The following is a 13,285-nucleotide window of genomic DNA, read 5'->3' as shown; positions in this document are numbered from 1 at the left end:
TGTCTTCAATAGATTTCGACTGGATAAAAAAAAACATTGAAAAAAATTTGAACAATTGCAATTAAAAGTAAGACCTTCAACAACGAGCAAAAACAATAACGAATATTGGCATTACAATGTAAACGATAAAAAAATGAATACGTTCGATCTGGTTTTAAACAAAATATAAATATGAAAGCAATCATCGACAAACACATGTTTTGGCACTCGTGACAGGGCTAAACATATAAAAAGAAGATATGGTATGATTGCTAATAAGACAACTTCCCACAAAAGACCAATGGACATTGAAATGAACAACTAAAGGTCATCGTACGGCACTCCGGCGGCTTCCTCCACAAATAACAACTAAAGGTCATCGTACGGCACTCCGGCGGCTTCCTCCACAAATAACAACTAAGTACTCCGGCGGCTTCCTCCACAAATAATAGCTAAACACCACGAAATAGACACAGTGTACAAAGCGTGGGATTAAAAATGAAAAACAATAATCAATTCATGTTAAAGTAGACTCGTCATACATAAAGTGAGGTGCATTTAATTGTACAATGTATGACCAAATATATGTAATAAAAATAAGGTATACCACAAATGAGATAACAATAGAAACAGTTTTCAATAGATTTTATTTCATTAAATTTCTGACAATGTAGTTTCGCCTGCTCTCGTGTATTTAGCATTTCGCTCCACAATTGTATCCGCAATAATGTTTCTGGTGTGGGTAATTACAGCTTTGGGGGTATGATTCAACACGATTCGGGGAGCAATAGTCGATAATCCATCTGTCTATTCCGTTGATATGTTTTTGATATCCTGGAAAGAAATGGTCTTACATTTATAACAATTTTAAATGTTCTAACTTCATAAGCAATTCGTTTATTTATTACTAATGAAAGTCTTATCTCAATACATCTGTATAATTATTATTAACATATTCACATGTTACAGATTTCTATTATTTTCAAAAAGTTTCAAGCATCTCTGTTGATGAAAAAGTATATAAATTACATTCAATTGAAACTTAAACTTTTTGATAAAGAAATGAGTCAATTTGTGCTCTTAAAGCTGACGTTATAATGAATAAACTCTCCATGTTTTGTAAAATAATTCAACAATTACTTTATTTTTATTTAACAATTTCAACTAATGATTTGAATTATCAATGTTTATTTGAACATTAATATGTGACAGTATATCCTCTCTGGGTAAAACAACCCTGTAAAATTTAGACCAAACAAACAAAATATACATGTAGGCAGAGTGTTGATAGTGCATTTTTGTATACAAAAGATAAATCGTGCCAGCCAAAATGATGCTAGTTTAAGAGAATATTCCCTTGGTTAATACACCATCTTGTATTCATGAACGTAATTGTAAACAAATAAACAAATATTTTGCACTGATATCTGTAGTACTACATACCTGACAGTAAGTAAGTTTCATCTTCTTTGAAGTGAAATCTGTCAAAACATTCTCTAGCCATATGCACTTTTGCATATCCCATATACGTCTTTGGTTGATTCTAAAATTCAAAACAGCTAATAGTTGACTTACAGAAAATTAAACAATGACATTCAAAATGTTTATATCTCAGTTACATATTGTGCTTTCATATTTTTAAAAAAATGTCACAGTTAATAAATTTAAACAAGTTCGATTGGGATAACTGAAATTTTTCGTCTGACAAATTGATAGTTAAAATAATAATATTATTTACTGTGTTAATGAACAAATCAAACTGTTTGAAAGAGAAAAAAATATGGATAGCCTTAAAGTTAGAGCATAATAAAAGTACCAGGAAAAACATCGTTGGACGGTTTAATGTTTATTCAATGATTTAGTGCAATCTCCATGCAACAAAACCTTAAGTTCTCTCTCTCTATACTTTTATTTTGTTTACTCTGCCATTAAAAGTGTATGGCAATACAAATGAACATTAAATCACGGATTTCAATCGTATTAAATATAGAAAAGACAGACATTGTCAACCAATTTGTTAAACTTCTTTTTATCAAACTGTATTGAATTATTCAGAATATTTTGATCAGTCGGTTTCGTTTTATAACGAAACAAGTAGGTTCTTAAACGGTTTTGTTGACTATTTTGTGTCATGGAAAGCAAAAACTTCTCTAACAATGTTAAACTCACATGTGAAACCACATTCATTTTTTACATGTACTATTAATCAAACATTTTTTCAATATTTGTTTATTTTTTATGAAATATGAGTTAATTTATATGGATATTTAGTTATTTTAGATACGAAACTTACTTTACATGCTTCTATAAGTGTCACTCTCATAGAATGATAACCATGAACTGGTGTATGAGGAAAAACCTCACGATCTTTAATTTTAACCCTCCATGCTGTTGACAAAACAAATCTGGTTTAGTATTGTAACATTTCTAACTGAAGTCGTCTCATCTATTTTTATTTTTCATCAATTATTTAATATCTATAGTAAATCTGTGGTTTATAACACAATATGCCTTGTTTCATATCCAAGCGATTTATTTACATATGTTTCTTGCCTTGTTTAAAGTTGTACAGATTATCATGATTTTTTTTTTCAAACACGATACAACAGTCAATTATACTGTCCTGTCAATGTTATACATCAACATTAGTATACATATGTATTTAATTCTGCAGTTAAAGTAAACTTATGATACCAATAATACTATTATATTTGCACTTCTTTTCATATTTCTATGTTGTGTTTGTAACTGGTTTTTTTCCTGTTTGTCTGTTTGTCTGTTTGTCTGTGAGTTTGAATTATGCTTTGGTATAACTCGCCTATATTCTATGATAAAGGCTACTCTGTGACGGTGCAATAATGATACAATATATCTGACATTCTAATGAAGTCGTCTTTCGATCAAAAAGATATCTCACATTCTAATGAAGTTGTCTTTCGATCAAAAAGATATTATTTGATGACCAAAAAAACAACTATTTCAATCATACCGTTGCAGTGAGGTTATATTTTTGATCCATAAAAAAGACTTCGCTGTTCCTTTGCGATTAAAAAAAGCAAAACAATGATGTTAAGTTGATTTTGAATCAATACTTCAACTGTCTTTAAATACATAAACATATCTTTAATGACTTACTCAAGTATTAACTTCCATAATATAAGTTAGATATATTGCCAAATTATGATAAAAATACATGCAATATAAAAAGGAAGATGTGGTATGATTGCCAATGAGACAACTATCCACAAAAGACCAAAATGACACAAACATTAACAATTATAGGTCACCGTACGGCCTCCAACAATGAGCAAAGCCCATACCGCATATAGTCAGCTATAAAAGGCCCCGATAAGACAATGTAAAACATTTCAAACGAGAAAACTAACGGCCTTATTTATGTAAAAAAAATGAACGAAAAACAAATATGTAACACATAAACAAACGACAACCACTGAATAACAGGCTTCTGACTTGGGACAGGCACATACATAAATAATGTGGCAGGGTTAAACATGTTAGCGGGATCCCAACCATCCCCCTAACCTGGGACAGTGGTATAACACTACATTTTAAGAACGAACTATAAAAATCAGTTAACTCATCAGATAGACAAAAAATACAAGTGGACGTGGCCGGGTACTTATACATCCCGACACAAAAAGACACAATGAACAAAGTGAGAGAACTCGCAGTTATCTGACAGCTAATTGCTTTTTAATTGAACTATTAGATAAAAACAAAATATATATAATTACTCCACTGAATTCCTTTTCGATTTTTTTCTGCATATGGACAGGTGCATTTATCTATTGTGTACCAGTAATGATGGCTTTCGGTTCCTTCGATTGCATTGAGCATTTGTAACACGACAACAACACAAAATATTGCAATCATTTCAAGCTTGACCATCTCAGATTTAAAAGTATCTGAAATTTAAAAAAAAACATTGATTGCAAGAAAACATCATACTTAAGTTTTATATACACTTTTTATATTTTTTCTCATCTTTTTGCTTCTATAAAAAAGAGAGATTTTGTATAAATGCCAATATAACACCAGAAATAAAAAAACATGGTTATGCACAAAAATTATGTTTTGGCATACAATAACGAAAAGGACCACCCCTTTTATTTTCGTTTATTTAAATATATCATTATCCAAATTACATGCACAGCATTAAAAGACAACACACGCGTTCAGACCACCCAATATGTACATCTTAAAAGTAATCCACTGGAGAACAAACAAATCTTCTATATAAAAATGTGTCCGTTCAAAAAATTCTTTTATGTAAGAAATTCTTCAATCCTTTTAAAAAAAAATTGGCAAAAAATTCAAAACATGAAGTAGTTTATTTAATAAGTGTTTAGTCGATTCTACTGAGCCTTAAATTCGCATTTATTCCAATATAAGCATTTATATTACACATAAACTACTTGAATAGTTTATTGTGTTTTAATGATTAATTAAACATGTATGTACCATATCAATTGTGTTTTTGCAATTTGAAATTACACATAAAAATCCATTCAATAATTCAGCCAAAGGTGGTCAATTCTGTTAAAAAATGTGCTCTTTGAATGTTTACTCTGTAGATACAAATTCTTATCACACTTTATACATTGAAGTTTGAGTAGAAACTTTCAGTAATTTCATAGTTTAAATATCTCACTGAATATGAAAAAAGTCTTTCTGACTTCGTAAGAAGTACAAAATTTCAAAAGGGAACACAATATTCTAATAAGAATTATATCTGAAGAATCGAACGATTGAAACCCTAAAAAAGACTGAGAAATTGTAATTGTAATTTAAATTCATTATCGAAAAATATAATAAATTCAACCTTTTTGTCTCTATAATATCAAGTAAAAAGTAAAATCTAATTGAGACTTACCTTCTTGGGAGTCAAAGAAAGAATAATTCTTTTGACGCAAATCCTCCATATTTATATGAAAAAGAGTCATTTTGTCTTTTGTTGAACTGACAACATCTTGTATTTCTCAAGTAGAACGAAGTTCATATATTAGCCTACTATAGTGCATCAATGTTTTCATGCATACTTTCTATCATGCGAAATATACACACAACATTTAATATGGCTACCGACATTTTGTTCTTATTTTACTGTAATGTTCATGTTTTTGTTTTCAGGTGGGTGACGATATGTATCACACATTTGTACTTAACAGGTTGGTCGGTACTGTTTATATACAAAAACTAATAACATATATTTGCTGTTGTTTTTTTTTTTTTTGAAACGTGTTGCTTTTTCTTTATTCTACTTCGAATTTCGCGAAATTCATACTAATTGAACTCAAATACATTGAATACCACTTAAACTGTAGCTTCGAATTCGCTATCATACATTGTTAGAAAATACTTACCAAATCAGTAAAACATAAATAAATCGTTTTTAATATAATTTGGTGAAACCGAATAAGACAACATTGGTTTTTTGTGAAGCATGTGGTCGACTTTTGTTTATTTTCGTCGTTTTTTTAACCTTTTTTTTATTGTCTTTTTGGTGTCTCCAGTTTCTTTTAACACTCTTATACCACCCACAGTAGTTCTGAATGTATATTCATATACGCAGTATAAAACGTAAGATCATTACGCATTATGGAAATGGTCATTTATTAAATAGTTCAAGTCACGAAATGAAATTTTTTGGAAAGTGCTCTTCGAATTCAAAAGGGACTGAGGGAAAAATAATTTGTATCCTTTGGTCTTATCGTCTATTATTTATTACCTGCAAACACCTGTTCGTTAAGTCAGTATGATTGAAAAAGAGGTCATTCATATTCATTTTTAAAACAAAAACCTTAACTTTGCTGGTCGAAAAAAAAACAAATACGGAGGAATCTTATTTCGACTTTAGACACTGTAAGTTCTATACCTTTCTCTAGACGATCGTAAGACACCCAATAAGCTAGACATATCTTATGATGGGGACTTTCTTTCAACTAGCATTAATACGTGTATTAGTTTAAAGACAGATTTGCTGGCATGGTCCCAGTAAATACAAAATTACTCTTCACTAAATGAAGTTTTATATGTTATTGTGATCACAATTAAGCATGTGACGGTACTTCTAAGTTTACAAAACTTATCAAATGACCATCTCTGATAATTGTCTCTTACTTTTAGTCACCTACCGTTTTATCAAATAACGGAAACATTGCTTACAACCGACAGATGTTTTTAGAGACAAAGATGTTGTCTGTAAATGTAGAACTCTGTAGAAGATGACGCTAAACAAAAGTTAAATTACAAATAAATGTCCAAATGAATGTTAGTTCTATTATTTAAAGGAAGATTCAAAACGACGGTCACTTATCATCGTATCTATCATCTTTCACGTAAACAGATTACTTATAAACTATGTATTCTTTGTTTATAAAACATGTAAAAAGAGTTATATCCAGATATATAGTGTTCTACTTAATTTTGGAAACATTTTTTTCTGTTTAAAAAAATAAGAGTTTAGTAGTCTTCGACCAGATTGGTTTTTGATTTTGTGCTCAATTTTTTTGTCTAAGGTTATAGTACAATTATTTGTTTATCAGCAATTATCAATGGGTCTCTCTAGACACTCCTACTACCCTCACAACAAATCAAGAGTCTTTTTTTATATACATGTATCATATAGAAATTCAATGTGAATGAATGAAGTTATACATGTAAGAAAGACATTTACAAATTGTATAAAACATGAACATTTTAATTTACTTTACACGGTCGTTCATTTATCTGAACTTGTCATATTTTCTCAGGTCATTGCATTGTTAAATGTTATTTCTTGTTTTCCAATCGATTCATACATTCTAGTTAACATTTGATATCAACAATCAGAAAGATTGAATGGGAAAACTGTTTCTTTTTTAAAAACGCAAAGAGAGTTCTACCTTTTTACATGTTACGGAACCAGTGTCATGTTCAGACGACAGCTTTAAAGGCAAAACGACAGAACGTTTTATACTCAGATGGTATTTTTTGATAATAGAAAGTTTTTCCCCATTTTGAAATATATATAACTATAACTATACAGGTTATAACGACTTTCAGTGACAGTGATATTTTGAAAACACGAACGTGTAGTGTTTTAGTATATTCTATTTTCAAGTGGATCATCAATTATGTGATAAATTTTACTGATGATAGCTGATGACTTTTCTATATGGGTTCTGAGTTATCTGTGTTTTTATCATGCATGTCATGGTCAAAGATATTATTATTTAGTAATTTGAAGGACGCAAAGCTAAAATAATCCAAAAAAAATAGATAATGTACAGGACATACCACATATAACTGAAGTAATTAACCAATATAGTATATCACATGAAAATAACATCGCTTTTATATATAAATGATAACTAATGCGTATTAACTCTATTCTTTAATTACAAGTTATAACATACAAAAATATGTGTTCCTTATAAACTTGAAGCACATGTTATCATCGATATAAGTACATTATAGGTTTTTATATAAATACTAATTGGACAATCTTAATACTGTTGATTTTACATTCTTAACTGGGATACGTAATAATGAATAACTTTTACTGTACATGTACATTTTATATAAAAGAAAATAATGTGATTCAGACAATTAGAAGGCAAGTTGCAAAACATATTTTTATGTATAGCAGATAGACAAGCATGTTTAACCCCGCCGCATTTTTGCGATGTCCCAAATCAGGAGCCTCTGACCTTTGTTAGTCTTGTATTATTTTAATTTTAGTTTCTTGTGTACAATTTGGAAATTAGTATGGCGTTCATTATCACTGAACTAGTATATATTTGTTTAGGGGCCAGCTGAAGGACGCCTCCGGGTGCGGGTATTTCTCGCTACATTGAAGACCTGTAGGTGACCTTCTGCTGTTGTTTTTTTTCTATTTGGTCGGGTAGTTGTCTCTTTGATACATTCCCCATTTCCATTCTCAATTTTAAGATTTACCAAATGAACTTTCGAACTCCTAAATCATAATCAAATTGACGGTACCATGGCAAAACTCAAACAACAAACAACAAAAAAGACGGTACACAAAAAAACAAAGAACACCAATGATTGAGCAGTACAAACTCTACAAAAACCCGAGTTGCGAATGAAAGTACAAATCCGGGAAATAGTCTTAATTGGTAGGTATTACAAAAGGAAAAGGGGACCGGATTTTGTTATATTATTACAATTTGTACACATCCGTCGTCATCTATGAAACAGATAATCAATAACAGTTAACTAATTCGTGACGGCGTCTTGCTGTCTTGGCAATGGGTTGTTTGTTGTTAATTTTTTTTCTGGTATATCTTCTTTTGTAACAGTGTAAATGATTGATGTAGGCGTTTGAATTGTTAAGTAATGTCATTGATTATCGTTATGTTTTTTTTTTAAATTCGTTTTTATGAAGAAAGAGTTCTTACGCAATTCGACTTTCGAATTGTGTATAATAGTTTGAAGAACCGCCATGTTCAAAGATACGCGTTATTAATGAACCAATAGTCATTCCCATTTTTGGACGTGGCTATATATTTTGTTAGCTTTTTCCCGCATGAAGTGACATTTAAAACAAAGAAATGTATTCTTTGGTAAAATGTACCCGATTTAAATCGCATTCGCTAAGCTTTAAAGTTAAAGATAAAAATTGCATACAGAAATTCGATTGTTACCAAATATTCAATTATTTGAAAAAGTAAAGAAGATAGATATAGATGAAGTTCGAACAGAACATTTTTCGTTTATTCTAATATTTTCGTGGTCTTAGAACATAGTAGTTTAATTATTCATTGTCCTTGTCATATTTTCTCAGTTCATTGCATTATATTTTCTTATAAACATTCAGTTCAAATCGATCCATACTTTCTTGTACTAAACTGACATGAAAAATTTACTAGGACACAAAATAGTTGACTGATATTTTCTTGGTTAAAAGTAATGGTCAACTAAATAGTAGCTGGCAAGTCCAGTTTTTTTATTGTGTATTTTAAAATCTGAATAACACAGATATGTCGTCTTTGGCTAAAGGTTAAATAATAGCGGCTACTCAGTCTTGAATTTTAAGATAACATTGCACACTGATGCTATAATTTGATTGTAACCCAATATTCAATTATTTGAAAGTGAACACGATAGATATAGATAGAATAAGACCTGACCATTAGTCATTTATTTTAATACTCTCGCAGTTCTCAGAAATAGTAACAAAGTAGTTCAGAAACCCATTGACCTTGTCATGTTTTCTCAGTTCAATGCATTCTGTTTTCTTATAAACATTCAGTTCATATCGATCCATACTTACTAGTACCAAAATGACACGAAAAACTTACTAGGAAACATAATAGTTTAACTTCATTATTTTTTTTTCTTGGTTTTCAAGTTATGGTCAACAAATTAATAGCTGCCCTGTATAAGTTTTGTTTTATCCAAAAATTTGAATAACACAGAAATGTCGAGTTTGGTTAAAGGTACTCGGTTAGAATAGCGTCCACTCCTTCTTGATTTGTAAGATAAATAATTGCCTACTGATACGGGAATTTTGGTTGTAACCCAATATTCGATTATTTGATTATTTAAACAAGATAGATATAGATAGAGTAAGACCTGACCATTTTTCGTATTACTTTTATTATTATTTTCTCGTGAAAACCCCCAATAGTAGTTCATTTACCCATTGTCCTTGTAACATTTTCTCAGTTCCATGCATTCTGTTTTCTTATAAACATTAGTCACATCCATCCATACTTATTTGTACGAAATTGACATGAACAATTTACTAAGAAACTTATAGTTTATATTGATTTATTTTTCCTTGTCCTATTTAATTGTAATGAAGTTTTTACATATTGTGCAGATGTTGAATAAACTATGTTTGTTTCCTTATTGTAGTTAATGATCATCAACTGGTACATGCAGCTGTATTGTTAAAGCGATTTGTTGTTTTGTTTGCTTATTTATGTTTGATGTGTTTGAGCTCACCCAAATATGGGTTTGAATAAAGTCTTGCCTAAAACAAACTTGGTAAAACCGAAGCATTGTCATTTTGTATTTTTGGCTTCTACGCGTAACACGCGGCGTCTAGGATTTTTATCAAAGACAGTTCCAACCGGATTCGAAATAATGTGTCCGGTCTTGTAATTTCGTTTTCATTTGAACTGTTAGCTCGTAAACAAGTAATTTAAACGTTTGTCTCCGTGTGGAAACCGAGTACAAAGTAACATACTTAATCATACAAAAATCAACATGTTCATCTATGCATGCTGTATTTGTAAAATTTATGTTAGACACCTATTCAACCCAACCTAAAAATGAATTATATTATATGATTTCAACACACATTTCACAAGTTTCTGGACTTATCCTCTCAAGGTATTACTGTTGACAAAGTTGTCAAGGATTAAAATACAAAACGTTTGACAGAATAAACACCAAAATTGTACCTATAAAGACCATCTTGAAGTATCCATGATATGACAGTGTAAAAAGCTTAACACTTATGAACGCCATCGCATTCAGTAGCTGGTTGTTAGTTACTTTGTTTGAGAAAAAACAATTAATGCCAAAAATTGTAAAATTTTGGGAAGTTGTGTAAAACTTTGGAACCATTCGTTTGTTTGAGCTTTTGATTTTGCCATTTGATTACGGATTGTCCTTTTTTAATTTTCCTCGGGGATCAGTATTTTTGTGATTTTACTTTTTTTGTACTTATAAAAAACAATATAATAAAAAAGCAAAAGGAGGTTGTTAACTTTCATGCATGCCTTTTTGTGGTTCTTTGTTACATTTGTTTGTTTTTATAGTTATTTAAGATGATAACACAATGTTGACTGTTGTACCCCTATTATTGACAATCTCACCTTTTGTGACTGTTTGTTTGGTTAATGCATCGTTCTCAATATATAGGGTCATAATAGTGCAAGGTTTAAAAACAGGTTCAATCCAACAATTTTTACAAAAAGAAAATGTCTGTTCCTAGTGTATGACATTGATCAATTCGTTTTCATGTGTTCTAGCTTTTGATTTTGCCATTTGAATACGGACTTTCTTTTTTAAAATTTCCTCGGAGTTTTTTTTTTTATGATTTTACTTTTTTCGTTCTTTAACAATATTTATTTTTGAAGGAAAACTTGATCAAACTTGTTAATTTTTTCGGAAATCATTATGAAATCAAAGAACAAACTGAACGTTTATGGAGAACCCCTCTCAAACTAACAGATGGGCATCATATTAAAATTTAAAATGTTTCATAGCAATTTGAATGAATAAAGTCTGTATAAAAAGATTTTGAACTTTTAAGCTTCAACAGCTTAAGTATACAGGACCTACAGGTTGGATGTATTGAACATGACTTTTGGTTTGAAAGTGGAAATAAACTTTTCAGTGTACATGATACACTGTTTTTTGTAGTTTGATAAGTGATATATTTCGTTTACAGTCATTGTCACAGGTTAATATGCAGCCGCTCTTAGATTGATAGCCTTTGAAGGTATCATCAGCTGATGAGTCTGATTTTCGGCATTTACACAGTTTAATGCGTACTGAAATATAGTTATCAAAGGTACCAGGATTATAATTTAGTACGCAAGGCGCGTGTTTCGTGTACATAAGACTCATCAGTGACGCTCATATCAAAATATTTATAAAGCCACAACAAGAACAAAGTTGAAGAGAATTGAGGATCCAAAATTTCAAAACGTTGTGCCAAATACGGCTAAGGTAATCTATGCCTGAGATAAAAAAAAAATCCTTAGTTTTTGTAAACAGGAAATGTATAAAAATGAACACATTATTGATATTCGTGTCAACACCGAAGTGTTGACTATTGGGCTGGTGATACCCTCGGAGACGAAACGTCCACTGTTATATAATTTTCTTAAATTTTCGGTTGTTTATCAAAAATTTAATGAATAAAGACATCAAGATTCTTATTTCCTCATACTAAGTTTACCTAAGATACATTAAAACGTTATTTGTTTATCGTTTTTGCTCATACAAACTTCATATATTCAAGTTTATTCATTCTTTTAGCTTTCCTTGGTTTTGATATACATTGTTTTACAAATACATTTACAAAATCTCTAATAGAGTAATTATTCTTTGTATGACAATTTTATGCACATACGATATTCCTCTATTTGATGGACACAGATATCATTTCGAAAAAGCATATTGTTAACTTTGAAATAATTTTTGTCTGAAAGAGTTATTCCTCTTTCCACAAAAGTTAAAAACACTTTAGCTATTTGATTTTAGAAAATAGTACAATTTTTCACAAGAATATAATCGTGAAAAGTTGTTTAGAGTTATTCCTCTTTGTATTTTTAAATTTGCACTAATATTTTGTATGCAAAAACAACCCTGTTACATCTTTAAAATTCAACGAAAGATAAAAAAAAATCATAAATTTTTACAAAACAAATACGCATGCGCATGTAATCACATGTGCAATATGTAAAGTGTAAACCTGTTGTGGATTCATGGATAGAGGCGACGAAATGAACGAAGACAACTTCAAACAAAATATTTCATCTGATATACACTGAAATGCAGTCAACTTTAGCGTTTGATAGTTCATTGAAAATATTCTGGCGTATCACAAACAAACAACTTGTTACGTCTCATTTCATTGGCCGAAAGATTTAAATACAACAACAATGTAGTCAGTGTGCACGTGAATTGACACAGGTGACCGACAATGGAATTTACTATGTTACTACGAACGTAAAACACTAGTTTCTATAGTTTACAAACCTTTGGTCAAAAGAATTAAATAAATGTTTTGTTAACTTCAAATAGTGGGGTCGAAATATTATACTGATATTTTGATTTAAGTAATATCCTAAGTTGTTTATGCATGCAGCAACTCAATTATCATGTACCCGGCATGATGAGAAATATAAGGATGCAATAAAATACATGTGCCGCTTTTATACGGATGAATATATGAACCACTTTTAATTTCTTGCATACTGACGATAGGTTATAATCCTAACAATGTCGTAGTCACTTATAATAAGTATCTCATAATACTGATCCATTACAACAATAATATGTTGCACTGACATTCCTGTTTTATTATTTGCATGCTGTAAAACCATCACACAGTACAAAAATGTAGCTATAAGCGTACCAAAAACGAAGGAAATTGTCACCCAAAGATTGAAACAAAACAACTTTAATCGTATCATTGGTGCACCTGAATGAATTCAGTGAAGGCAGGTTGTTGCTAAACACCTATCCAACCTCCATGATAAATATGTTGTTGTCCACGCACACAAAGCCTTAAATAACATCGTTTTTGTGTGTAAAA

General features: G+C 30.4%; 1 protein-coding gene across 1 annotated transcript; it reads right to left on the bottom strand.

The window, feature by feature from the left end:
- Positions 1 to 662: 662 nt before the first annotated feature.
- LOC134709697 (uncharacterized) lies at positions 663 to 3,901 on the bottom strand. Its single transcript, XM_063569849.1, has 4 exons — positions 3,735 to 3,901; positions 2,273 to 2,367; positions 1,423 to 1,522; positions 663 to 813 (listed from the first exon to the last, which is right to left on the bottom strand). The coding sequence occupies exons 1-4, from the start codon at positions 3,886 to 3,888 to the stop codon at positions 674 to 676; spliced, it is 489 nt and encodes a 162-aa protein (XP_063425919.1). The 5' UTR covers positions 3,889 to 3,901; the 3' UTR covers positions 663 to 673.
- Positions 3,902 to 13,285: the final 9,384 nt, after the last annotated feature.

The sequence above is a fragment of the Mytilus trossulus genome, chromosome 1 (genome assembly GCF_036588685.1).
Source record: "Mytilus trossulus isolate FHL-02 chromosome 1, PNRI_Mtr1.1.1.hap1, whole genome shotgun sequence".
NCBI lineage: Eukaryota > Metazoa > Mollusca > Bivalvia > Mytilida > Mytilidae > Mytilus > Mytilus trossulus.
This window is presented reverse-complemented; position numbering and strand designations above follow the sequence as displayed.

Coding starts and splice junctions, on each gene's coding strand:
- LOC134709697 (XM_063569849.1), bottom strand. CDS start 3,888: ATGGTCAAGCTTGAAATGATTGCAATATTTTGTGTTGTTGTCGTGTTA. Junction 1,523..2,272: donor CACTTATAGAAGCATGTAAA/GTAAGTTTCGTA, acceptor TTTGAATTTTAG/AATCAACCAAAGACGTATAT. Junction 814..1,422: donor TGAAACTTACTTACTGTCAG/GTATGTAGTACT, acceptor ATTTCTTTCCAG/GATATCAAAAACATATCAAC.